Raw genomic sequence first — 27,748 nt, forward strand, 5'->3', positions numbered from 1 at the left:
TGCCTGAAGACTTTGTGCTGGATAGGTATCATCTGGCCTCCTCCAGCTGACTGAACTCAGTGTTAAGACTAACAACAAAGCTGTTGGTTGAACAGGTACTGCTGGCTGCCACAGCAGCACACAAATCCAAAGTTAATGCTCAGACCAACTTGAAACAAGGTAGTTGGAAGGCAGGCTGTATTTATCATCCATACCTTATCCATGGGCATCAAATTTAATTCTTTGGGACTGAAAAGCAGGGGCTTTTTGTACGTTTGTTTGCTGAAGAACTACTGACTAGTTTTAGCAATTCTACTGTGGTTCAGAAGCAGTATTATCCACTTCCATCAGGAAAAGAAAGAAACAGAGGGTACAGAAATAATCACAGCCACAAAATTTTTATGGGCAATTATTATGGACAAAGTACGCAAAGAATTAATAGTGCCAAAGGATGCAGCCACGTCCCAAACAAGCTGAATGTTAAGCTGATGTGATACCAACTGAAAGAAAAAAAGACTGAAAATATTTGACTGTACATTCTCTGGATTATTAACAGTGTCTAAAAATACCCTTGGTCAGCAGCTTTTCCCAACACAAGTGATCTATTCAGAAAGACGAGTCAGCCTCCCACTAAATCCTGATCAATAGAAAATCCCCATGATACAGAAACATCTCTTGGCAAATTAAACAGCCAGTGCTCTGAACATCCGAGCAAGCACTGTAGCATGGGAACCAACAATTACAGTACCAGAAAGCTAGGGAGGTGCACAAGGAGGCAGTGCACAGAGAGAAGTCCAAAAGTTAGCGTTCAAGCTGCACATTACTGTGCCTCTCTGTTTACATAGCTGCTCTGAGAACTCACATAAAATACATGCTTCCCTTGGAAAAAGCGTCTGCTTGGCAAGCAAGAATCAATCACGTGGTTACATGTTAATAGATAGAAACAGAATGCTCTGAATGCATCTAATTACAGTAATGGGAACCAGAAGGGAAAAACATTATCCTCTGGAGTGACAGAGGAGATGGCAAGTTGTTCCGATAGGAAATCAACCATATCCTTCCAGAGCTTTCTACAAGTAGTCCAAAGAAGAACGATCTTCTCTGTGCCATAGCATTCTAAACACAAACCACACTCAGCGTGCATGTGATACCTTTGATAGCAAAGCAGAAACTGCAAGTATCAATGGTGTAACCCTGGCACGGCACAGATACATTAAAGATAGCACAGTCACACACAGCATGACAACACCACACGTAGCCAATCAGTGTGTCTATAAAACACTAGAAAACCCCAGCCAAAACAGAACTTAGTTTTCTTTACCTGTACAATGGGAGCACAAAAGGTGGTGAAATGCAGGCAGAAATGGCTCGGTGTGTTTCACCTTTACGTGACAGAGACTACGTGTTTATAGTCATAGCAAGTTACACAGAACTTGGACATTCAAGTGCAAAGTTTTAATTTTAAGGTTAATCTTAAGAAAGATCTAACTCAATTTTCATATAGGAAAGTGTCCGAAGTGGCCCATTTTCAAGTGATAAAAGCATGATGAAACAGGCATACCTGCAGCTCTGGGGCAAAACATGGGAAGCAGTCCAAACACTAGTTCAGATTTCAAAGCAATGACTATATTAGACCAGGAAAAAAAAAAATTAAATGTTAAAATCCATGGTGGTGAATTGCATATGCATGAATCATACCATGAAAAGGAAACCACCACCAACAGAAGTGATCCGGATCTGCTGATTCCCATAGGGTTGTGCCCGTCACAGACAAGGATATTACTCCAGGAGGCATTGCCCTGGCTGGTGACTGTGCTGACAGCCAGACCGCATTTGCTGAGATGCTGGGATGGCTCACCTCTGAAGCAGTATTATTAGCAGCATCTGGCTGCAAAGCCCAAGCCACCAAAATTTAGGGCCTTTCCTTGCTGGTGTGAGGAGGAAGGAAGATGAAGCATTATCAGAAGGATGCGCTGTAGCATTGGTAATAGCAAAGTAGCATTCAAACCAAACTGTGATAAAGATATTGCAGAGATTATATTGAGTAATCATCAAGGTATTGTATGCTACTCTAAGATTTAAGCCTTCTCATTGCACTGGAGAAATATATATACACATGAAAATGAAAAGAATTCATATTAGAAAATGGATAGCCATCTCTAGCTACACATAGCTTATTAAATATTCTGCAACGATCAAACTACAAGTCTGCTAGTGCTGAGAAGCCCCGTTCTCCATCTTCAGGGTACAACAGAGAGGTGGAAGAAAGTTCTTCACTGACAAACAAATTGTTTAATGCAAAAATCTTACCTCATACCAAACAACGATCTCACCTAAGGGTGTGGTGTTTTTGTTGTTGGTGGTGGGTGTTTTGTTGAGGCCTTCACCTACTCACCTGCCCCTGCCAGCTCTCTGTAACCATCCCTACTTCCCACCTTTCCTTTCTGTTTGAAGTTTGTACGGATCCATTCTAATAAAACATACTTCCAGGGGAGGAAAACAGCCACATAGTAGACTTTACTGAGGCTTCTCTTCTACCTTTTGGTAGGTCAACTACCTGAAGCGGGAGCTCCAGCAACTGCCCTGCTTCAGGCTTTGGGTTACTCCAGCAGTTCCCCTCCTCCTTCCTCACGTTGATCAGCTGTGTAACCAACAGCAAATACAGCTGGCCTTCAGAAGCAAAGGGGAATAAGGTTTTCTCAAATATCACCCTCCCCACAAACACGTCCTGAACATGCATGGCAAAATTAAGGCTCCAATACTGATTTTTTATATACTTTTTTCAATTTTTACCAGACAGCCAGAGATATATGTTCTTAAAGCATATTCCTTTCTACCTATTTTCAACCAAAGCACGGCCTCACACACCTTTTCTTCAGAAGCCAGCAATTGCATAGCAGCAGTCCACCAAGCCTCAGCACCATGCATACAGTGCAATGCATACAATGCAATGTGGGACACTGTCTCATCTGGCAACCACCACTGTCAGACAGTCAGGTTTGTTTGTTTTATACTGTCACGATGCTTTAGATTCTTAAAGATTAATTATAAATCAAAGCAACATGACTCCCTTTCAACCGAACAGATAGTTCTGCCTAGCTTTTGCAGGATGTATCCTATGCAGGGCTCGAGACAGACACTTATTCTCACGGCAACTGCTCAAGTTAAAAAAATGCATTTACATAATGAGATTGTGAGATAAACTCCTGGAAACCAAGAATTTCAAAGTTAACCATCAGGTCTTTGTCAATGCTAATGATGTGCATACTTGTGTGTGTGTGTGAATGGGCAACAATCATCTGCAAAATGAAAAAACTGCATTTGCATTAAATTTTGAATTTTCTGTCTTGCTTGGGTTGCGGATTTAATTACTTTTTAATACAGGCTCCTTGTCCATTTTCTGGAAAGGAAAAAAATGAGGGTTGGAAAAAATGAAATTTATTCACAGAACTTTATTGCTTTAGCCAAGTAATTATTTAAGCTGTTTTAACATTTTGAAACCTGTGTCTCCAGTAATCAAACACCACTTTAAAGAAGCTGTTCATGATACTTGGGAATGCAGTTGCTACAGCAATTTACTCTCAGGTTATTAGCTCATGGGGTCTCGCGGGCCAAGCACAGGATTAGGGTATATGAGTTTCCTGAGATGCATGTGATGGTGTGAAGAGAGGAAGAAAGGGAAAGAAAAAGAAAACACTGCTGCAAACAGTAGAAATAGGAATTCTGCAGATTAGGCAGCCATTTTTAGAGAAAGCCTCAGCATCGCATTGAAAGATTCTGCAACTTTCAAAGGCTTCATTCTGACTGAAATATGGACCTGTACTTCAAGGTTTCAATACCCGATCTGCAGCTAATTTTTGGCGTTTTTCACAGGACTCGTATTACAACGTCTGTGCCCACTGCCCTGGATGCAACAACACGTCTGGAAAGCTACCTAAAAGCAGAACCACCACAGCACAAAGCGCTCGCCGAGGGCAAAGCGGTTTCTCTGTCAGAGCACTCAGACTCCCACTTAGCCTTCTGGACTTCTCCAAACACGTTTCTTTTGAGCAAGTTATTCTAATGAAATCAGCTTTTGGTAGTTCGTGAGGAAAAATTGGAAGTAAAAGGCATCCAGCTGAGCATGGAGAGAACCAACATGGGCTCTGGAGGCCTACATGAAGTACTGTGTTTTAAAAACGTCAATTTTATAGATAAAAATAAATGCAATATGAAAAAAGATGCAGTAATAGGTTTATCTAACTGACCGTGAGGCAGTACAGCAAGATTACCATGACCTGTAGGAACGAGCACCGTGTTCATGCCGAGACCCTCTGCTGCCGTGCCAGCCCTCCCTCAGCGGGCCCAACCTCTGCTTCTGTCACAGCGCGGCGGGGCTTGAGCAGGGCTGGCACCACGACCCGTAACAGCAAGGACTGCTACGTGACAGCAGGCAGCTGCCTCGTCCTTGTGAGCCTGGTGAGCTGAGCTGAGCAGGTGAAAGAAGAAGAGGCAGTGGCTTTGTGGGGCTGACAGAACACGTGGCTAAGGAACAGGACAGAACGAACTGGGAAAAGACAGGATGACGCTGCCATCTTCTGCAAATGCGCCCACTCGGAGCATGCAAACATTCGCCACCCACACTTACCTGCCACAGGACAGCCCTGAAATCCTCGCCCTGCTCTCCCTGAGCCAGCACAATGGGAAAGGGCCTTACCTCCACTTACATTTACTTTTCTGCCTTTTCCAGTACTGCTCCTCCACCAACGAAGCCAAAAACACACCAACCACACACTGCTTTTTCCCCAAAGGCTGTTTGCCAGTAGATGATCTCTAGTGGCAAGCAGCCTCAGGAAGAGGTGGCATCAGCTACAGCAGAAAAGCCCAGAGCTGCTCTCATACCCCTGAGGCACTACCTAACATGCACCATCCCTCTCATGCCCATCAGAAACTGCCAAACGAGCTGGTGGGGAGATGCCAGAGTAGTTTGCCTAATTAGAGAGTAAAAGAAGAGAACAGGCAGCCTTTGGAATTGCCAGTACAAGCAATAATCTCTCCTTCTTGTGCTCTTCCATAGCAAACGTATTCTGTCTCCTTTCAGCAGAGCCCCACGGATTCAGCAAGTGACATAAGGCCGAACGACCGCCTGCACTTCAAGGCACGACTTGAAGGGCAAATGAAAGGCTTTTCACCAAGGGCGGTGAGAGGGCGACTGGTGCCGCACCACCAGCAAATGAACGTGAGACTGAGCAATGAATACCTTTGTGAGACTGGATAAATACCTTTTTAACAAGCAGCAGCAACAAGTTGCTGGGGGTGGGCGTAAAAACAGGACTCTCAGGGAGTTCAGTATTTTGGCCAGAGATCCCCCTTTCCACCCAGCTGAACTCCCTCTGACAATTTCTAATGCCCACTTACAGCTTCAGAAGTTTCTGCTTAACATTCCAGTATATTCTTCCATCAGTGATACATTTATTAAAATCTGTCAGTAGCTTGCCAACTGACAACGAAACACTGAGATGAAACAACGAAATGCAGAGAGGTGAGGACTGGAGGGGTGGGCATAGCCCCCAAAGCACTGGACGGGGGCTGGTTTCCTGTGCCGACCCCAGGCTCTGGGCAGGTGCCACTTTTTCTTTGGACAACGTACAAGGGGGATGTACGCAGCCCATTAACGTGGTGCACCCCAGCAAGCACACAACATTCCCTCCAGCCTTCTCCCTCCTCCTTGCTATGAACAGCTCAGTGATGTGGCACCAACTCTTCCTGACACTTTCAAACGTGGCTTGTGGGCCTATCTGCAAAAAAAAAAGGATCTGATGAGATGTCCTGAAAGCAAAACAAATGCTAGCAGGTAGCTGCAGTTCTGGAGAATATGACAGCTCACTTGCACAGTTAAAGGAATTGCAGAAGTGGCACTTTGAAGTCTCACCACAGAAAATATCTTAAAAATATATTGAAGAACAAAAAAGCCCAGAACATTTTCCAAGCTAATTAAGATACTTAACACTGCTCTTAAGCAGTATAAATACTCTGAAGCTGCAAATAAACCATTCTGCAAAAGGAACTGGCAGAGAAAGCGATATACATAATGCTCTGAAGGACAAGGTCCCTCAAGTAGTATTACACTTTCTCGTTTTTTTCCAGTATTTATAAAATTACGTCAATTATATCCGGATTTGAAATGGAAACTAACAAGCCAGTAGGCAGATAGATTTTATAAACCCCGATAGGTGTAGTTTCAAAGCAGTAAACCGTAACAAAAACAAAATGTACCAAACAAAACCCCACAAATCCTATCTTCCTCTTTTCCTACCATCCCAAGGAAGGTCTCCTCCTAACCAGATCTTCCTTCTGGACATTTCATGCAATACTTGGCAAGTAAGACATGTTTCTGCTTCCTGAGAAGAAAGGAAGCATGTTTTCATGCAGTTTAAAACGCCTATGACAAAAGAGGCTGTCAAGCGCTTGCTGGGGCGCTTGCTGGGGCTGCCGCAGAGCTGCCGCCTTCTGCTCGCAGCCCCAGGCACAGTCCCCTGGCAAGGAAGGACCTGGCCACCACCTGGCCAGGCTGGGGACAAGGGTCTGGACCCTGCTCCGCAGGGCGCCTCTATGCTGAGCACTGGGGAGGGCTCTGGCTGAGGAACAGCCAAGCAAAATGGGAAGGGGAAACCCTGCGCAAAGCTTTCCCCTCCCCAGGCCCACAGGGCACAAGTTCAGCCTGAAACTCTAAATGTAAACTGTGTGGGGCAGAAGGCGGCCTTGGAAATTGAGATCTAGCAAAACAGAAATAGGTAATAAATCCAACTAGACTGAGGGTGGAGTTATGTTTTTTTATCAGTCACTGACTGTGAGAACCAACTTAAGTCACTTCCATCCATGGGGAGAGAAACTAGTGCCAAGAAAAATGAAAGAGAATCCTTATTTGAATGTTGTTTTGAGATCCAGAGATCAAAAAGCCCAAATAGTGTAATAAATAAATGAAGTCATAACATCTGCATCCCTCCTGTATTCCTCTGAAATGATGCACCTATGCAAACACGAGACTTGGGAAAAAAACAAAAACAGAAAACAGAGGACAGAAGGCTATCAGGACAGCTTGAACCACACACCAAACATTAATAGTAAGGTCCACATTTAAAGAGGAAGCCATAGAGCAACAGTTTAATAGGTTCCTAATGACAGAGTGGGCCTGAATTCAGCTTGATCTCACCACTGAAAAAGTATCAAGCCAGAAGACGTGCTCAGTCCTACCTGACCCTTTCTCAGGACAAGCACAATCTTCTTGTAAGAGTAATTTAACAAGCGTCAGCAACAACCAGCCTGAGACTTTCATAAAAAGTGCATGCAGAATGGGTGTTCACTAACACATGGTGCACATTCACGGTATGGTTTACAGTAAGAGCGTAAGTGAAGTGGTGTGGTAGTGCTTTTTAATCTCAACATCAGTCTTCATCCACAAAAGCTGAGATAAATCCATTCAGTGATTTGGGTTCCAGGTATACCTAAGAGCTAGAGTTTATTCTCCATATAAAACAGAAAGGAAAGGTAAAGGTTAGAGTCATCCTCTATCTTCAATAAGTGACCTGCACTACAGGTTTGTAGGGGCCCAGAAACCAAGCAGGGAATGTAATACTCAAAGAGTTTTACTTAGCTCTAGAGCAGAGGTGAAGTCAGAACAGGAAAGCTCGCTGTGAGAACTGCAGGTAGAACAATCATCTGGGAACTGTAATGAAATCCTCACTACCTGAGGCCTTGAAGCCTGCACTTCACAAAGCCTGGTAGAGAGGCGCTCACAGGGCAAATGGAATTGGCAAGGAGAGGAGATCATTTCTGAAGCCTCTAACTAGGAGGGAAGTGAAACAAAAGTCCATGTGGTATCTGCTCAAATTGGTGCTCTCCCAAGCAGAGAAAACTTCTGCCTGCGTTAAGTTTTCTACAGCGCTTTGTTTTTATCTCCTTTTTAAAAATCTTGGTCTTACATAAAAAGGTGGTGTTTTCAAATATGCCTTAGGAGCACAGAACCTACTAAAATTGGCATTATTTGTATATCTACACAGGCACTTTGAAAAAAATCTGCCATCACAACTTCTGGTTTTCTCGCTAAGACATAACCACAGCACCCACATGAGAGAGACATTCCTTTCCCTGTGTGAAAGGGATGGAGGTACGCAGCATAAAAGTAGAAGGGACAAGAAGGAATGAGAAGAGGAAGAGGAAAAAGCTAAAGAAATCCCTTCAAACAGCCAAGAGAAGAGATGAACACGCTGGGAGAGAGAGAAGAATTTGTTGGGATTACACTTCCAGAGGCAACTGCCGTAAGATTAATGTAGCTGTTTTGGAGAGGCGGTCTTGTAGCATCTGGAACAGCAAGGGATGACTTTTTTGTTGGTGGTTTCCTCCCCCTTTCACTCTCCTCAATCAACTACAGAGGTGGAAAAGCCTAGGGAAGAGCAGTGCAGAGAACTCAACCCTGTTCCAAATGAAGAAGACTTGTTGAAAAACATCAAAATCCCAGGAGAGATTTTCTTCCAACACACCATTCATGGACGCACAGCCATGACGAACGATGCAAGATGACTTGCAGCAGAACCCTGCCTTCTGCCATACTGCAAGGTCTCCTCACCCTCCTCCCTTTAACACAGGAGTGAGCAACTTTAACTACTGCAGCTCCTGCTTTGCACCAACTGCTGCGATGCTTTGTTTGCTGCCATGCGCTGCATGTGGCAGAGGGCTGATCAACTGGTCGCTCACAGCTGGCACCCACGAGGTAGATTGTTGGCCTAGTTCCTGTGGAAACTTCCCTCTCCAACAGAAGTTTAATGCAGCAGCTTCTTTCAAGATTCCCCCTTCCACTGCACGTGCTGGGTTCCGGTGTCCTACAGGAAAACGCTGCTGCCAAATCACAGAGCTAATGGCAAAAGCATCAGGAGACTGCTCCCACATGGCAAACCACATGCATGGAATTGCTAGCAGTGTCAGAGGAACTCATGCCATATGCTATAAATCAAGGCAATAGAGCATACGCAGTACAAATCATGTGGTAAAGCAGGTGGAAAGGAAATTCCTGCTCTAACAGCTTTAGCACAACTGGATCAGGAATTGACTCCTACTCTTACCTGTGACTTACAGACACCACTAAACTTGTAGCATTAAGTCTGTTGAAATTATAAACAAGATGCACATTTGCTATGAATACTGCCAGCTGGATGATATCCTCAGAGGGCCACTATCTGGCACTCATATCAGAGAGGAGAGACACGGTCCATATCAGAGACCTGTATGGAATAAAGGAATTTCTATCCAGTCTTCTCAGGGATGTATGATTTCTCCCTCATTTTTTTTTTGTTTTCTGAATTTGTGTGCTCAAAGCCTAGACCACCGCCTACCCCTCCAGGGTGACACTAGAACTTAAGTGCTGAATAGGAAAGATTTACCTGAGCAGAGCAACAAAATTTAATAGCATTTTAACTCTGTGTAGGTGACTGAAGTCTGAATTCAGCTTAATGTAGAGTTCCCCTTGTTTGATGTGTCAACAAAAGCCAAACCCAAGTACACGAAGAAAACGTGAGAAGAACTGGAGAGAAAGAAAGCAAACTAACAAGAGGAAAAGGTCGGGATGGTTTATAGGAAAGAATGCAATAAACAAAACCAGAGAGAAGCACAAATTTGACATCATCTAAAATGATGAACACAAAATTGCAAGAACATGTTCAGTCTGTTTTTTCTGCTCCGTATTTATACTAGGTTTTCAGGAAAGACTGAACTCAAGCCTGATGTACAGATAAGAAAGGCAGAGACCAAAAGCATTCTTGTATCTTATTGGAAAATTCATTATTAGCAGGTTAGCTCATTTCTCAAGTGTTTTCCCATGTTGCTTGGTTTCCACCTCCGACAAGCCATACATCTTGCAAAGGCATCAGGCTGCACCTTGCTGCAGTGTGGAAGCTCACGATAACGCCTCAGTGTGCTTCCTCAGGCACCTCCAGGCAGATTCCTTCACGTACAGAGTCCTGAATTACATCCAATTTGGCCAGTAAAGTACTCTCTGGATATTTTCTTACAGTTATCAGTCATAACTAGAATCTGATCGCTTGCTGCCACCAACTAATCATCAACTTTCTGGGATTTATATATCAAGAAGTGGTGAAAAGGGCAGGCTGGAAGACAAGAGATAGCCCAGCAGCGGCTTGTACAAACACTCAGTGATTTAATCACATGGGTGTTGCAAGCTCAATGGAAAGAGTAAGATGTCAGGCTCAGGAATGTAAACCTTGGCATCTGATTCATCACGAAAACAATGGTATGGGTGGGTTTAAGAGCTGATTGTTATCACCAACTCAGTCTTCACGCTGTATCAGCTGGATACCACAGAAGAGCAAATGGCAAGACTACAGGACAAGTGAACCTTTCATAAAACAAAATACAATTTTATAAACTAGGAACACAACTTAAGCCTTTCCTATCATCTCCATCCCGTTTGAAAGCCAGGCTCTGCACACTACTGCCATGCTTCACTTTTATCACAACAGCTGCTTCAGTCCTCCCATACCTGCTGCAGCCACCCTGCTGTCTGAGCCCAACTCTTACGGTCCTCTCAGTCCAACTGGTCACCAACATACCTCCTCTGGCCTGGTCAGCCAAAGTTGGATTTACTAGCAAGCATAAACAACAGCAGAAAAAAATCAGTTGGAATCTGCTTGCTTTTGAATGAACATATGGTCTTCTCATCCTCCTGCCTCTTCCTGGTTGATCGTAGTTGTCCAGCTCCTAACCAAGGAAATAACCTCCCTCACAGTGTTGCTTTCTTCAAGTCACATGCTTATTGTTTTCTACTTCTGGGGTGTAAAATAGGGACATTAAATTTGACAGCAAGTTAGTCACCGTAAGGGCATTCTCTTTCCCATAGCTACGGCTTCTCACAAGGTTCAGAGCCAAATACTTTGCAAAGCTTCCCTTGTATTTGCAGATAAGATCCCTTTCCCTCAAGCCTAGTCCAAGCCATCTCCCTACAAACCAGCCAGCAAGGCTCCAGCTATTAGGGACTTCAAAATCAACTGACATAATATTTTAAATTTTAGTTAACAAAGCCTTGTTGAAGAAAACTCTCAGCTCTAGAACTTGTCCTTTAGAAGACAAACCTTAAGTCTTTGTAGAGTGTAACTCATGAGCACCATCCACCATGGAAAAGCCTATCTCAAGAAGTCTTAGAAGTGTTTTCCTGGACAGCCATCACTACAATGAGGTTGGTGCTTCCTAGCTATTCAGCATGTAGGAAGGAAAGGGAAACGAGGATCTAAGAATAAGCAGCTGAACAAATGGAAAATGCTAGTTTAAATCCCTGAGGTTTTAGTGCAGTCTCACATATTACCTAACCTCTTAACCAGAGCATCGGATTCCCAAAATTATTTCCACTTAAGAACTAGTTGGTAATTGCTGTGTTTACTGTGGAGCAATAATGCTATTAAAATAAATTAAGGTAAGGTAGAGAGCAGACCTTGAAGCTTCTGCTTTGAAGCCTGGGAGGATGTAATTTGGCACCAATGCCCAGACCTCATAGACTTGCAGGTGCACAGCAGCTAACAGATAATATTCAGAAATGATTCATGATATTTATTTTCCTCACGTTACTTTATAATCCTTCATAAAGCTTTCAAAAGTAAGAAGTTTGGTATTCTTCATCTGTAAAACAGAAATAAGGCATACAACAAAAGTTTACCCAAAATGCCCACGGTCAACCAGGTCAACAGGAGGAAGAATCCAGGCAGCTGTCACTGCTGCTGCTCCCTCTGTGCTCAGGACATGAGAAATGCCCCCCATTTTCCAAACCTTCAGCCAGGATAATGTAAGTACTACTTAACCACAGGGTGTAGGTACAAACACAACTTCTGCACCCAGTGCTCACCAGATGCACTCACCATATCGCTCCTTTCCTCAGCAGCCAAAATCTACTTGGACATCTGATCTGGATTGGAACAGAGATCCTAAAAGCTAATTTAGAGACCAGACATTATGGCACTCCCTCACTGTTCCCTCTGCACTCCTCCCTCTGCTTGTTCTCCAGGTTTTACTGTTTGCATAAACTCCATACTACAAATGAACAGAAAATTAATTATTCAGCTTCTAATTCCCATTGCATGTTGATGTTTATGTAATTGAAAACCATGTAATTGCTTTATGTTTTTAACATCCCTTATAAATATGGATTTCTAACGTAATCTTTTACAGCAAATTAGCACAGAATATCTGGTAATGTGAGATGGAAGCTTGAGTTAGTTTGCCAAGCTCAGGAAGCAGCACACAGACTGAAGACTGGCAAGGTGTCTCTCACCACTTCACAACTTGCAGTAGGCAGGAAGCCTGCTGTGGTGCCCAGCTTTCCAAGAAAGCTTGATCAGACTCTGGGACCTAGGTGTTAATGCAAGAGCAGCAAAGGAGGTAAAGCTAAGAATTCAACAGCACAGATTTACAGGTACTGAAATGCTTGACTAGGGATCAATCTTGGTTTAATCCAAAGTCTGGCAACAAACTTAATTTTTGGTGGTATTCCATTTGCTTATCAAGTTTCATTTGCTAGTTTTAGACCAGGCAGCATGAAACACCTTTCTTTGGAACCCCAGCTGGCAACTTCTTTGGGTTTTAAATATCACCCTGAAGCAATTTTGCTCCACAGTGAATACAGCAGACCGGTACAGCAACTGAAGCATGATGTGCAATAGACACAAAAGCCATTTGCTTCAGCTGCAGAAAGTTAACACTCCCACTGACCTGGCTGGGACCAGCTTTTCATTCATGCCCACTCCTTCTTCCAAAATGGAGATGTCTAGTAGCCACGCTGATGTTAATAACAACACAGCTGGGAGGTATCCCTCAAATACATACAGCTTCCTATACCCTTATTTATCTTAATATACATGAAGTTGTATTTTCTGTAAGGCAAGGTAAAATTGTGGCCATGCCAGCTACATAAAGCCACTTAAAAAAAAAAAAAAAAAAAAAAAAAAAACAATTTCTCAAGAAAGCAGACACAAGCTGTCCAGACCCAACAAGCCCCACCCCCAACACAGGGTCTTCTGCATTTGAGGGCAATTCTGCATTTCTCACTGCTCGCCTAGGAGGCAAGTGCAGTGCACCAGCACAGCTTCTAGTTGCAGAGACATCTGGCTGACCTAGACCCACTGCTTTTATTCTTGCTGAGCAGATGTCAGTAAAACTTTTCAACAGACCTTGGTAACCGTGCTCTGGGGGACTGTCTACACAGAAATCATGCTGATTTAAGTCAATTACATAATTGATTCTGTATTAAACTGCTACAGCGTCTGGCTATAGACACTAACTTTTACACCTGGTCATGTTGACTTGCTTGTGGCTTTACATTTGAGTAAGAACACCCATATGAGCTTTGACAGAGCTCACATGTCACAAATTATTCCCAGATATAACCGAAGCTGTGAAAAGATACAGATTTTAACCATGTGCAAATCTAGTTTCAGCTGGGGACAGAATTGCAGCCTGACATTTTAGGAGCCACATCCACCAACTTTACTGCAGCAGTTGCAGGAAAAAAAAAATAAATAAAGATGATAATAATAAAATAAAAATAAAAAGCAAAACCCAAATTCCTCACACAGACTATTCTGGGATGTTTTCTTCCTGCTCACGCAGGTCTGAGCAGCAAAATTGATCTTCAATGTAATCCTGCCGCTGACAAAAAGAACAACTCAGCTCCTAAGCAGCAAGAAAATTCTTGTGCTCTCCGCTCAATTTCCTGCAGAAACGTCTTTAGGTAGCAAGCTGCCCCAGTCATTCCCTTTAGGAAATCATTTCTAATTAGTGGTTACAGACACAAGAATGCCAAACTAAGATCTGTGAAGGCACTGGAGGTTAAATTAGCATTAGACTTTCTGCTGCCATGGCCAACACAGATAGGTCTCAAAGCTCGATTTATGCTGAAGCTTTATCAGCTAGCTCAGATTAATGCTAATCGTCAGGCTAAAGGCCAAGGATTGCCACCTGGATGGAGGTGCAGGGCTGACGGGCCAGACGTGGCAGGAAAGCCACGTAGACCAGCTCTCAGCTGGGCTTGGAAGCAGAATTAAAGCAGCCAGGTCTGATGAATGAAGGTTAGGACTAGAAAATGAAGAGATGGCCAAGCTCTCTAATCAGCTAGTAAGAACTCTTCAATACTTAAACCAGAAAACCTTTGCTGTGGCCCTTTACTCCCTAATTCCTTCTCTCCCATTTGCTATGACAATGACTTTTTCCAACAATAAAAACAACAAAAGATCTTCCCGGTACTGAAACTGTGCTAACAGGAATTCAAGTTTCTTTTTAAATACAAACATTATAATGCTTTTCCACCTTACCTGGAACTGACGTCTTTCTACAGAAAGTCAAAAATCAACACGTGTGCCTTTCATCTGGATTCTCTCCATTGCCAGCGAAAAGACTGGGGGGTTGTGCCTACTGTTCTGCAACAGGAGCCTTCCACACAATTAAATGACACTGACATCTTTGAAAAACGTTAACGCAGTTCAGCAGCCAGGACATTGCATGACATTGCCAAAACGTATGGTGTATTTCAAACACCCACATGCTGTTAAAAACTCGTGGAAAAAGTATGTGAAAGGAATTGATTTTTACTAATGAGAGCTCAAGGGAGAATTTAATTAGCCTGAAGAACAATGGGAAAAAATGTCCTTTATTTTAAACTTGTCTTCCTCTAGCGTGACATTTTATCTCCTGTTTCTGAAGTTTTGAAGCACAGGCAAAGAAACTGGATACTCATGTCATCACCTTGTTCTGGAGCTGTTAATGAGGCATATGTAACAAAGTGAAGATAAAAATATCTGGACACAATTGTTAAGAGCTCTTATTTCATTTCTGCACAGGTGAGAAAAAACATGCCATTCACAGTCTCAGTTCCCAGCTCCCCTAATCAGCCTCTGGCTGAAAGCAAAGTAGCTGATACATGGTGACTGCCTGCCTGCACTGTTTTACTACCTAGATTGAGAACCACAATTGCAGCCCCACCCACCCAAAACAAAACAAACAAAAAAAACAGATTACAGCAATAGTCCAATAATGCACTCCCATGAAGGGCATTTCCATCGTTAGACTAAGCTGCAGTTTAGGGAGGGCTTACACAGCATCCTCAAGTGAACTGCTTACAGAACAGGTTTAATACAAGCTGGAGACAGAGAATGGTCCCTGCCCGTGTCCATCCTGTCTTTAAGGAACTGCTTTCAGGGCCAGGTGATAGTTGCCAGATCATCCCCTTTTTTCTGCTTCTAAAGCTGTTGGCAAACACAGTGAGCCCTGAGCAACACAACAACTCACCTAAGATTTAATGAAGGTCACACAACTGATTTTTACACTAGCCAAGTCATCCCCTGCTGTAACTGCTTTCAGCTTCAACCCAGGGAAGGTGGGCTGGACACCTCCCAGATGCACGGATAACCTTTTCAACAAGTTTTGAGCCCATTTGGAGCCCTGAAGTCTCTGCTTGTCTATGGATACATTACAGCTGCTTTTAGTCCAATAGCCGCTCTCCCAGCAGTGTTGGGCTAACGTTTTGGCAGCACTTCTGTTACTCTGCCAAAATGCGAGGCCAAAGTGCCCAGGGGCACCGCACGGCTCCTCCTCAGGCAGCAAAACCCCCGCATCCCTGCAAGCTGAAGGAATGGCAAGGCGCAGCAACTCACACACTCGTACCAGCTGCCCAGGCTTCTCCCTGGGCTGGGGCCATCTAAAACCTCTGTGTTATTACCTGCTGTTCAAATGAAATGGAAAAATAAACAATTTTACAAAGGAAAGACTGGCTTGAAAGGCAGCAGGGACTGTGGTGTGAAACCCACTGCTGAAACCAGTTCACAGGTGAACTGATCAGTCATCCAAAATGCCAATACTGACTAGTACCAACGTGGGCATCCTGGAGCTCACCTTACTCCACACAGATGTATCAATTTGTTTTTTGACAAAAGCCCTCTCAAACAATCTCACGAGGAGAGGAAAAGGGAAAGCAGCACCCTGAACTTGATCAGGGAATGGAGAAAAGACAGAATTCACAGTTGACAGGATCACTTCCATCCAGCAAGTGTTATAAAACAGGGTTGTTAGAGAGCTAAATATGCTCAGGCATCGCTTCTATTTAATAAAACATTCACTGACATTTTATTTGTATCCCTTCTCAACTTTGTGCTTCTGTTCAGTCTACCTCCGAGTATTAAATTCCAGCTGCGGGCTGAATTGGAGTAAGCTGACGCACAGTAATTGCCAGTTGAGCTCCGGTTTACAGACTGAGTCAACAATGAGACAAAGAGAGACTCGATAAGAGGAATCGCGTGCAGCCAGACTCAGACTACGGGGCTTTGGGAAGCCTAAGTGATACCACAGCACTGGGGAATTCCAAAATTTGTTTGCCATCTGCAAAGTGCTGGCTACAAGCTCCACACAGAGCAGGATGCTCTGAGAGCTATTTGTTTTGTGCTTTATATAGGTCGGGTATTGTGGTATATCACTGAAATTTGGAGTGTTTGTTCCACTTGGCTGTCAGCTTGTTTGACACGGTCAGATTTTTCAATTTGCAGCATGCTGCCAGTTTTTATACAAGCAATTTATATATGCCACGGAAGAAAGATCAGAGACTTCTGCCAACTGTGTACGCTTCTAAATTTGTTTTAGAGTATTGGGGTACATCAAAATCCCAATGAGAATTCAATTAAAAATACACAAAAATAAATAAGGAAGGGTCCACACGTGCAACAGTGGCCATTGCCAAATATACTGTAGAAATGTGCAAACGTAGGGCACCTGCAAAACATGTGGTGTGTAACCTGACCACAGCAGCACTGTTTACTAACAACTGCGGAGCTCCAATTGCGGCAACGTTACTGAAGCCAGCCCCAGTCCGAGTGACTGTGGACTTGCTGCAAAGAAACCCTCTTTCCTAGGCAACGGGGTTAAGGCTAACAAAGGTATTTAGCAAACTTAGTAGGAAAGAAAAGAAGGGTCATGAAAGGAAGAGAGTTTGAATTCAAGTAGCCAGTGTGCTTTTGTTGGCGTTAAATCTTTCTAGACCAACAGGACAAAATGGAGGAGAACCTAAAGGAAGAAGCACTGTGAAGACACATTTAGATTAAAAGCAATTAAAGGAATAAGTTACGTAGCCCTTGAGCTGAACAAATTTGCATGGTTGTTGAAAAGCATTAAGAACAAGTAATTCCCTTCTAGTTTGGTGGATGGCTATATATATACAGCCCGTGCTGGGCAGAAGGCCGCTCAGATGGGTTACCACCAGCAGTGGATTCAGGGCATGGGAGGGACTCAAAGCTCAAAGAGGAAAACAGTGGATGGGGAGAGCAACTTTTCTGGATAAAGATCCACAAGTGCAGAATGAGAGCAGAAATCCCAGTCACTGCAAGTCCCTGCCACTGTAAGTGTCATTAAAACCTGAATAAAGCCCTCAAAAGAACAATTCCACGAGTTACATGTATGTGCTGGTGTGGATAACCCAAGGAATGATATCCTCCCATCCAGTCCTAAAACCGGGCAGATACTTGGATGAATATACCACAGACTAGACAAAGGGAAAAGTCTGGCCATTCAGATTCAGTGCTGGACACCCGAGACAAGCGGAGTGTGGCTGGGGTGGGACTAAAGTAATAGCTTTGAGGATTACCACAGCAGCCCAAGGTTAAAATACCCATGTCGGGAATGAGAGCAGAATCATTCGACTTGCTTCTAGGTTGTCATGGTTTAAGTTTTTAAACTGACCCTTTCCCCCATGACATACAGACCCTTAATAAGATACGCAGGACTTGCTTGCACGCTGAAGATGTGCAAATCCTTATATTATAAGATGTGCAACAAGTGCTAAGGACACAGAAGGGCAGGAACTTGTTTTCAGAAATCTGACCTTCCTCCCCGTCCCCAAACAAACCCACCCCTATCTATGACTAAAAGGAATCGTTATAAACCCACAGCTTCAGGCTCATCTCACCTCACAGCGTTCAAGCAAAGCCATTACTTGTCAAGAAGGGTAATTTTGAAGTGTTGACATGGCTTTGACATGGGACACACTTTTCAGAAGCGGGTTACATTCCTCTTTTCCAGCCTGCAGAGTGTCCGTGCTTGACTGAAATGGACTCTGTGCACGAAGGAGTACCTGACACAACCCAAACAGATACGCTACTGGAGCCTTCCAGTAATGACAGCAGGATAAAGGAGGCCTTTGAAGTTCATGGAGGAGTAGGAAGGGGTGTTAATTTAGAAAACTTGTCAGTATACCCAAGAGCAGAAGGAGAGCAAAGTACCAATTAATAATTCACACTTCTATTCCACATGTTATCATAGTATCTCAAAACAGTTTGCAAACATTGATTAAGTCTCTCGACATTCCCCTGAAGCAGACAAGCAGAGACGAAGCTCTACTACCAGCCCGGATGTTACTCTGCCCGTGTTCTGTTTAGCTGATCTGTGCCTCTTCTTCCCCATCTGTTAAATGGCGATAATGACACTATCATACTACAGGGAGTGGTTCAAAAGCTTACTGATTGCTAAATCAACAATTTTTTTAGATAGGAAAATAGCACACAAGGGCAATCGCCTATGTCAGGCTGCACTCAATTACCTTGAATTAAAGCTACTACATTTGACATGATAACATGCCTAGTGGAAGGAAAATCCTCCATCTTGCTTTTATAATGCTCTACAGATTTGCTTTGCTCTGTCCCTCAGAAGCCAGAACGCTCGAGTTCTAGTTAATGACCAGGATTCTTGGGCGCTGTGTTAACACAAAACTCATCATAATTATAGTAATTATAAATTACGATAGAAAGAATTGTGAGAAATGAAAGACTCTGTCCACTGTAGCCTCTAATTCTCAATTAACACAAAGTAGTTGGTGTGTTTGGGAGCCAGGACTGACGTACCCATAGCTGCAAACTCCAGAGGGAATCTTCATTTACATTCAGATAGGAAGCTGAGCACATTACACTGTTTAATCCTCGCTCTGAAAGACAGGTATACAAACGTATCCCACTTACAGATGGGGAAGTGGCAATTTCGGGAAGCTCTTCAACTGCCAAAGGACAGAGACAATCACACATGCACCCCACAACAAGAATTTCACCTCAGAAACTCCTCATTCGCCATCTTGTACTTTGAGTGTTTGGGTTTTTAAAATATATATAAATAAAAACAACTTCTTGCTGCTCTGGTCCTAATGAAAGAGTTCCTTTTTCCTTGTTTGGGGGCTCTTTCATGCATAGAAAGAGGCAGAATTACTTTGCTTAACCCCCTTTACTAATCTGACTTTTCCAGAAGGACCAAAGATAAAGTAGCGGCTTCATGAAATACAGCTCTTTTCTTCTCCTGAGCCTGACAGTCACTTCCAAAAGCAAATTGTCATGACAACAAACAACCTGGAGGCAATCCAGCCAATTAATCTGCAGAGGAAGCAGCCATCCCAACCTTGGAAAAGAACACTGCTGCTTTAAGCTACAGATGCCAAAAAAGAGAAACCCAACAAAAAAACTTACCACACACATTAATCTTATTAGGCTGCCCTAGGCCCAAAGTGAAAAACAATTCACCCCCCAGCACAGCAGCACTACTGCAGTAGCAATACAGAGCATTAGCCACTCACAAGCCCTTTTTCCCTTCCCTTTCCCCAAGACAACTGCAGTGCAAGAGGTTCTCTCTGAGCTGAGTTACGTCTCTGGGACGTGACACAGCCCGGACAAGTACCAGGATGACCAATTCAGCTTTTACATCCCAAGCCCAACAAAGAGCTCGTAGGTTAAGCAGAGAAACCACACAGAAGAGATCATCACACACCACTGCTGTAAACCCTTTTTTGTTGACATCGCTGCTGCTTGTTTTCCTTCTTCCCTTATGAGTTGTCAAGAATATTTATCACCGTGTTGAGCTCTGAATTATTTTCTCTTTCATGAAGGACTAAATCATCAGTGCAGCTAAATATTGAAGTAATTCTCCTCCAATTTCTCAGATTTCATCTTTCATACCCTGCTTTATCTCTCCCTTCATGTACCCTGCTCTCTGTAGGTCCCAGTGCACTGCGATATCCCTGCAAACATCCACCCAGTCTCCCTTTTTTTCTACTCTGGTCTCTCAGAAGTAAGTCAGACATGAAAACTCTTAGCAGCTGATGCCTGATACACATCACTCATCACCCTCAGGTCATTCATATATATTTCATGTTTCATAAAATACCATGGTACTAAGTTACAGAAAATAAATGTGAGGAACACTGTATGCAGAGTTAGAGCAAAAGTTGAAAAGAAAAAAAATGCCAGAGATTGTGTTTTGAGATTCTCACAAGACTCAATACAAACAATCTTGAATCATTAGTAAAAACTTTTTCCCTGACTTCATTTTTTTTTCTCCTCATAAAACAGAAATTAAAAAGGGTAGGAATGTATTCTTTCACTGTAGTCTTGTCCCACAGTGAAACATACCCTGCAGAACGTAACTGAGCAACAAAGACCTAAAGCTTTGCGCCTACACGGACTTACTAAACGGACAGACCACCAAACTTCCTCAAACTGAAGTTCTATTATTGATCCCTCCGGGTCCGATCCGTCTCTCTTGAAGTCACTAAATGCATTCCCAGCAACTTCAGCGAGCTCTGGATGACAGATTATAAACACTTCCTGCAGAAGTACATTTTTATTAATCTGAGAAAGACAACAGTCCTCTGAACACTGATAATGAAATACACGCATACACACAAACACACAGTGTTTCACTCATTTGCAGGATTAGGAAACCACAGCTCTAGCAAACACAGAGCAAGCCAACAGAATCATATTTTCTACTGTGCCTGCTCCGCATTAATTGGAGTTGGGATAATGTTGCAGATTAGAATAAAAACCCTATGCCTACCTTGAGGGCTTTCACAGCTTTCTTCATCGCTGTTGTCTTGACAGTTATTTTGACTGTCGCAGACGAAGCTTTTATCAATGCAAAGACCATTTTTACAGTGGAATCGGGCAGTAGAGCAAAGCAAGGGATTTGCTGCTGTGAAAAGAGAAAGTGAGATCTTTCATTAGAGATTCTCCTATCGGGCAGTGAAATAGCCTTTAAGCAATCAACAACAACAGGTCACAACGCAACAGTTGGCCAATTCACTGAATACGTGGGAGTAACTTGGCAATCAAACACACCTTGTCTCTGAGCAGAGGGAGATGAAATTTCTAATTCATACAAGATTCATTAGAATTAACAGAGGTTTAGTCCACCCACAGTTGTGATAAGCCTTCTGTTCACTTTCATGAGAGTCCCTGTAACAAGCACTGCTAGGTGCTCAGCTTTTGTTCACCCTGAAGAGATATGGAAAGCAGCACTGCCTTTTGCTTCCCCTTATGACAAACTCAGTTTAGCTCAAATCTTTTAAGCCAACAGTCCCAGCTGAGAACTGCTATGTAGGGCTTAATTTACCACTGGTTCTGTTTTTTCCAACTTGCTTTTTAGAATTGATACAATGGCAGCGTTGACACTTCTCAAATTCTCAGTTTGCATTTGAAACTCCTTTTTGAGGGTAATACGCACCCAGCAAACCCTTTCAGGAAAATATGGCCCCGTGAGTTAGGTGAATGCACGCTCAGTAAGAACAGAATAGTATTTAAGCAGACTCATTTAGGTAGAGCAGTCTTTTCACCCACTGTAAACCTAGCACCTTATAGCTTATTTACTGCTCTGTCTAGTCTCATTTAAAAACCTGAAGCAGCACAGTTTCAACATTTCTAGGAGATTACATCACAGCTTCAACGTGCCTCACTCTCAAGGAGATTTCCTTGATATTCGTCTTTGTTTTCTCTTTCCTAATACCCCAGCATACATAACTACATAATCCCTCCTTGAACAATGTTTGCACCCCACACATACAGCATAGATCGCCTTATCTTCCTGCGTAGTCATGGCTTAGCTGAGATATGCATAATTTAGCAGTTTTTAATATCTCCTCATAAATCAATCTCTCTGTCCCTTAATCATTTTTGTCACTCTTCTCTGAACTCCCGCCAATTTTTGGTAATGAGGTGACTGAAACCGACTGCAGCATTCCAACTGAAAATCTTAAAAAGCTGTTTAGATGCCTTGTCTGCTTCAAAGTGCTTCTCTGCCTCAATAACAAAGGGGATTACAGCTCCCAAATACTGACTGGCTTCCTATTTTTTTATTCTTTAAAGTAAGAACTGCCCTTAAAGAGTCTTTCAAAAAAAAAAAAAAAAAAAAGAGAAACCTTTAAAGTCTGCTATGCATGTAATCTGCAGTATACAGAACAAACACTCCCTGCATCTGGGCAATTCCTCCAGCTCCCCAAAAGCACATTTATTATGAACATGCCAAATCTCCTTTGGTCTGGAACTGCTGCGTACTTGCAGAGCATGTTGATTTTGCAGGTCACTTTAGGGCCTACAGCGCTGTTTCTCTACATAAGCAAAGCTGTGACAAGACACTTATGTATGCTGCAAAACACCACGTGTGTGCTTAAACGGCAAAGAGAAAAAGGAAGATCAGCAGCCTGTTGTTATCATCTGGAAGGCCCTGTTGGAGCTACATGCTACAAGCACATGAGAAATTAAGGAATTCATAACTACCTCCAGGGTGGTCGTTTTAAACTGAAACCTGCCATTTGTCTGTCCACTACCTCAAAGATATTCAAAGCGCACTTGTCAAAGCCTCTTTCTAGTCCATTTGTTCAAGTATAACGCAATGACTGCAACGTAATTTCCCTAGCCTTCAATCTTCCACTACCTTCATCCTCACCATAGAGGTGCCATCTCCCTGCCACAGCCCTCCCAGGAGCCAAGACACTCTCCTGACCAGATGGCACCTTTAAAGGATGCTCACACTGCCATAGGGACCTCAACACGTGGGGGAAGCACACAAACAAGAAAGGCAAGTCCCCCGAGAAGTATAAAGTGATAGATCACGGTAAAGATTGCCCCTTTTGTTATCTTTGAAAGCTGGTGTCTGTTGGCCTCCTCCTGACCTTTAAATGACATTAAAAGCAAAAACCCAGCCTGCTCTAACAAGAGAGTGAGCAAGTATTTGCTGCGAGCTTCCGCCTACAGACCCACGCAACATCAGGGCTTTTACCAGCTCCTGATAATAGCAGCAGGCTGCTGGATCGAACGTAAACTTTCCTTACTGGTGTGATAAATCCCTGCTAGAGTTACTGATACAAATGGATCTATGCAGCCACACGCAAGGGTTTTAGCCCAAGTCAAGTAGTACTTCAAATGATATCTCTGCTGTGACCTCCCTGCAAGCTGCTGAGCAGCTTGCGTGTTGGCAGGCACATCTGACTTTGAGAACCTGCTTCTCCTTCCAAGAACCTGTTTCACTAAACAACCCTTTCTTTTCTTTCTTGTTGTTTGATAGTGTGTGCAAACAGAGAAGACTAAATGCTCTGATAAACAAATAATTAATCTTATTCGGTGACAAGAAATGGGAAAATAAAAATTAAACAATTTTAAGTCATATTTGTAGCATTTGCCCAATGTGAATTGCATTCGAGTACAGAGAACCTGTTAAAAGCAAACAGGCAGCTTAAATCTCATTTCAAAATTACCAATAGGTCTTAATGTAACATGCAGACATTATGTAGAAAAAAACAGAGCTGGACCTTATAAAAAGATCACTCCTACTGATCAGATCCTTAAAAATATATATTTTTTTAGGCAAGCCCTGTTTTTGTGATGTATATGTCACACATGGTTCTCTATCTCTGACAGCAGTGAGAGGCTAAATTTTGAGAGTGCTGCTAATTTTGCCTGACAGCGCACGCAATAGCACAGGCTCCATCCTGTAGCAATGATTGGCTCAGAAAACATCTTAAAATTAACCAGAAAAAAAACACTGCTGAAGAAATCATCCACTTAGACTGGAAAAAAAAATGCAGTGAAGAAGAGATGGAGAATATACTAATGAAAAAGACAGTGTTTATGTTTGTGTGGGTGGAAATTGGACACGACCAAAACCAAGATGAAAGCAGGTGAAACCTTGCCTTCATTAGTTAGGCCATCCTGCCATTATAAAATGGTTTGCAAAGAAGTTGGATGTCACCCTACCACCACTCTTGAATTGCTTGCTGTAGAGACAGTTTTCTGTTGCATAAGTCTCATCTGATCTGCTGAACCAACAACCATGAGAACACACCCTGCAACAAGTTGCAGCGACAGTGCCTGCGCCTGACCGAACTACATAGCTAGCATGGAAGGGAAGATTTGCAGCTTCCCTTCTGCAAACAGCAGTGCTTCAGGATCAGGTAACATATACACCTCCTAAGGAAGATGAAGGTAAGGCAGTGATTAGTGCAAGGAGGCTAATGAGATTCCTCTGAGGTGAGAACTAAAGTTTACATTTCCTTTTGAGACAGATTTAACTCTTATTTTACTAACACTATCAACATTTGATGCAACTGAGAGACTCTCTCAAAAAAAAAACAAAACAAAAAAAACAAAGAAAGAACACATCATCTAGGCTCTGACCCAAACTAAAGGCTAACTAGGCTTCCTTTCTATGTACTAGAGATAAGGTAAAAGAAAACATGCTTTCACTCGTGCTTTTTACTTACTGCAGTTTTCCTCATCGCTGCCATCGGGACAGTCCTCAAAGCCGTTGCATCGAAAGCGGCCGATGATGCAGTGGATGCCACTGGCGCAGGGGAAGAACGTGGCACCGCACTTGGACTTGGCTTTCGCTGCAAGAAACACACAGAAGAGGGTAAAGATTAGGGCAATGTCTTACAAAGGTTAAAGGACACTTTTGTAGCAGTACAGGATGCTCAGAGAAGCCTACAAGTGGAGAGGCCAAGGTGGGTAGGGATAACGAACATGGCAGCAAGTTTGGATAATTTGGGATCCGGAGGAAGAAATGGGCAAAGACAGGTGTATAAAGATGCAGGAAGCATCCGGAGAGGGAAAGGGGAATAGAAAGATGTGAAGTAAGTTAGCGTCTTTGTGAACAGATGAAATAAAAGAAACCTTCATTAAAGTACTTTTAAGGCTGTAAAAGTCAAATTCAAAAAAAGAAAATGCTATAATTAACACTGCCATTACTTAGCATAATTTATAGAAAATTGTATAAAGTTGGGTGCAAAAGGAACATGAGTTGCATGAATTGCATCTGTTACTGTACATCTCTCCATCATATGGCTTTCATTATAAAGCTCTTCAGGACATAAACCACATCTATTTCATAGTACTCACACAGCAATTCATAACACTAAATACTAACAATGGCATCAAAACACATTTAACAAATGAATACAGAATCTCATTTGATCTCAAGCACTTTGCATTTTTTTTTACTTCACTGCACAGCAACTCTTAATGGCAGGAAGAAGAGAACACTGCCCTCAGCGAGAGTAATGCAGATGCTTCCTCCACATTGCTCAAGGCAAGCACCAGTGCAGTCTTATGTTATCACCAGCCTAGAAAAAAACAACTCCCAAAGTAAAGACAATTGAAGCTAATTTAGATTTTTTTCTTCCTTCCCTTTTTTCAGATTAGCGCACAACTTGATTTTCTGCACTGCATCACAGACCCTTCAGAAAGTGCCCTGGAAAGCTGAGCCTGCTGGCAGCAGGGAGGTGAGCATGGAGCACGCCAACATGCCGTAATGCCACCCGTGGACCACTCACACTAGAACAACAGTAAAGAAGTCAGCTGTCTAACTGAAGGGATTCTGAGTAAATTTTTCCTTCTTTCCTTACTTCTACACCAAACGTACAAGATGTGTTTACAACTCCCAGGTTTTGAGATGTGACAGATCTGGAGATCGCGGTGGCAGGCAGTCTTTTTATGTAGCCATATGGCGTACCAATCCGACAACGTGGGCAGTTTTGTAAGGTCAGGACAAAGTCAGGGAACACAGAATTACAGACAAAACAACAACAAAAAAAAAGTATACTCAATGGGGACAAGCAGCTTCATTTTAATTTGGAAGGGAACCTCTCTTGCAGGGATAAAAGCGAAGTGCAGCTGTAGCAGAGCCATCTTCCAGCACTCAGTGCAGTACATATAAACAGCTTTAAACCACAGCCACCATAACTCTTGCTTGATTTAGTGTCCTCCCAAGGCAAATTCCTGCAAGTTCCTCTGTTACACGTTTTTCTTTATTATTATACCGGTAGTTTTAAGTTAGGATTATGGAGTGTAAAATGGGATGTATCACTGAGTTGCATGTATTCAAGTACTACATATTCTGAAGAGAATCCAAGATCCAAGGTCCACTTAGGAAGAAAAAAAAGTGAGCCATTACTTTGTAGGAAAACAGGTGATAAATTACTCTGAAGTAGCTGCTGTGCTCAACACCACCAGCAATGGCAAACCCTCAGCCCAGACACTCGAGCCCCTGAATTCTTCACAGAGCTTCAAAGAGCAACTCCCATGCTGGAGTTTTGCGGCAGACTGATTTCAGCTAAATAATTCGGTAACCACAAGGTCTGAGGCTGTGCCATACCCCAACTCTTCAAACAAAAGCAGCAAAACAAACACTTCAGGACCAGATCCCACGACCGTCACTGAAGCAGGCCGGCTGTATAAGCATTCGACACGCTAACCAGCCAAACTGCTGCTGGGAACATGTGTTTGTAATGCTTCTACATAAAGGGGCTCCCAGTGCTTTGCCTTTTTTTTTTTTTTCCTTCCCCCTTTTCCAAAAGCCAGCATCTCTTCCACATCACGGAAGACACCCCAGACCATTTGCACTCCCCAGACCGAACGGCTGCCCCTGGACAGCTTCCTCCTTCAGCCGCGAGTATTTTGAGCCTGAGCAGTTCCAAGAAACGGAGGGTAAAGAAGCAGCAGCTGTGGGTTTGCCTCTGTTAGCACTTACTGCATCCTGTTCCTTCAAGCAGGTTTACTTCTGTCACGATTTGGGGTCTGAAGTTGGAGGCTATCAAGTTTCTGTCCAATATCGCCATCACTGAAAATCCACCCGCCCCGCACCACCGCAGCTCTCCCGGCCCCTCAGGCGAGAAGGCCCCAGGCACGTCTGGTGAAGGCCCCAGGCACGTCTGGTGCGCTCCCTTCAGACACCCCAGGCAAACCATCAGCAGTATTTAATGTTTCACAACATCTGGAAGAAAAGGGAGCTGGAGTGACCACAAAAAAAGTCGAATTTCTGGAGAATGCATTCTGTCTGTCCAAAGCGTCCCAATACCCCATCAAAAAGAGGGAGAAACTATTCAGGACAACGATTAATGCTAGTACTGCTTGGACCACTGTTTACTTCAAAAATTTTCTCTACAAACCTTTTCCTAGCTCCTCCTCCTCTTGAAACAGCAAGCCAGAGAACAAGGTACATATATTTTAATTTATTACATATTCATTTATCCTTGAAGGAAGGAAGTAACAGCAAACAAAAAACAAATGCGCTTCTGCATACTTGCAACAAGCCTAATGCATACACCAGCTGATCCCAACTCAAACGTGCACTCATGTTAGATACCCTGAAGAGATAAAGGACCATTTGAAGTGCCGCTGTGACTCACTAGCCACACAGCTAGCAACTGGTAGGCACAAGCCTCACTCCCAGACAGAGCTCTGTCTTCCAAACACAAAACGTGTGCTGTGTATAAATGCAGGAAAAATGAGGAACTACTCATGGCTTAGTCCAAGCCACACACCCTGACTCTTAAGATCTCTACTGGGGAATTTCTGCTTTATTTCCAATTTAACACCCTTGCTGTCCTCTGGCAGAGCTTTCCTGAGGTATTGTTCAGGCAAGAACTCTTTAATGATTGCTCACAAACTTC

The 27,748-nt window shown here is 43.1% G+C and overlaps 1 protein-coding gene across 1 annotated transcript in view; it reads right to left on the reverse strand.

Annotated features, from left to right (window-relative positions):
* Window positions 1–27,748, reverse strand: part of LDLRAD3 (low density lipoprotein receptor class A domain containing 3) — an 83,575-nt gene that overhangs the window by 34,178 nt on the left and 21,649 nt on the right. The window contains exons 3-4 of the mRNA XM_035327538.1: window positions 24,563–24,688; window positions 20,866–21,000 (exon numbers count right to left, since the gene is read on the reverse strand). Of these exons, the coding sequence (XP_035183429.1) occupies window positions 20,866–21,000; window positions 24,563–24,688 (261 nt within the window). The remainder of the gene's footprint in view (window positions 1–20,865; window positions 21,001–24,562; window positions 24,689–27,748) is intronic.

The sequence above is a fragment of the Oxyura jamaicensis genome, chromosome 5, assembly GCF_011077185.1.
Source record: "Oxyura jamaicensis isolate SHBP4307 breed ruddy duck chromosome 5, BPBGC_Ojam_1.0, whole genome shotgun sequence".
In the NCBI taxonomy this organism is placed as follows: domain Eukaryota; kingdom Metazoa; phylum Chordata; class Aves; order Anseriformes; family Anatidae; genus Oxyura; species Oxyura jamaicensis.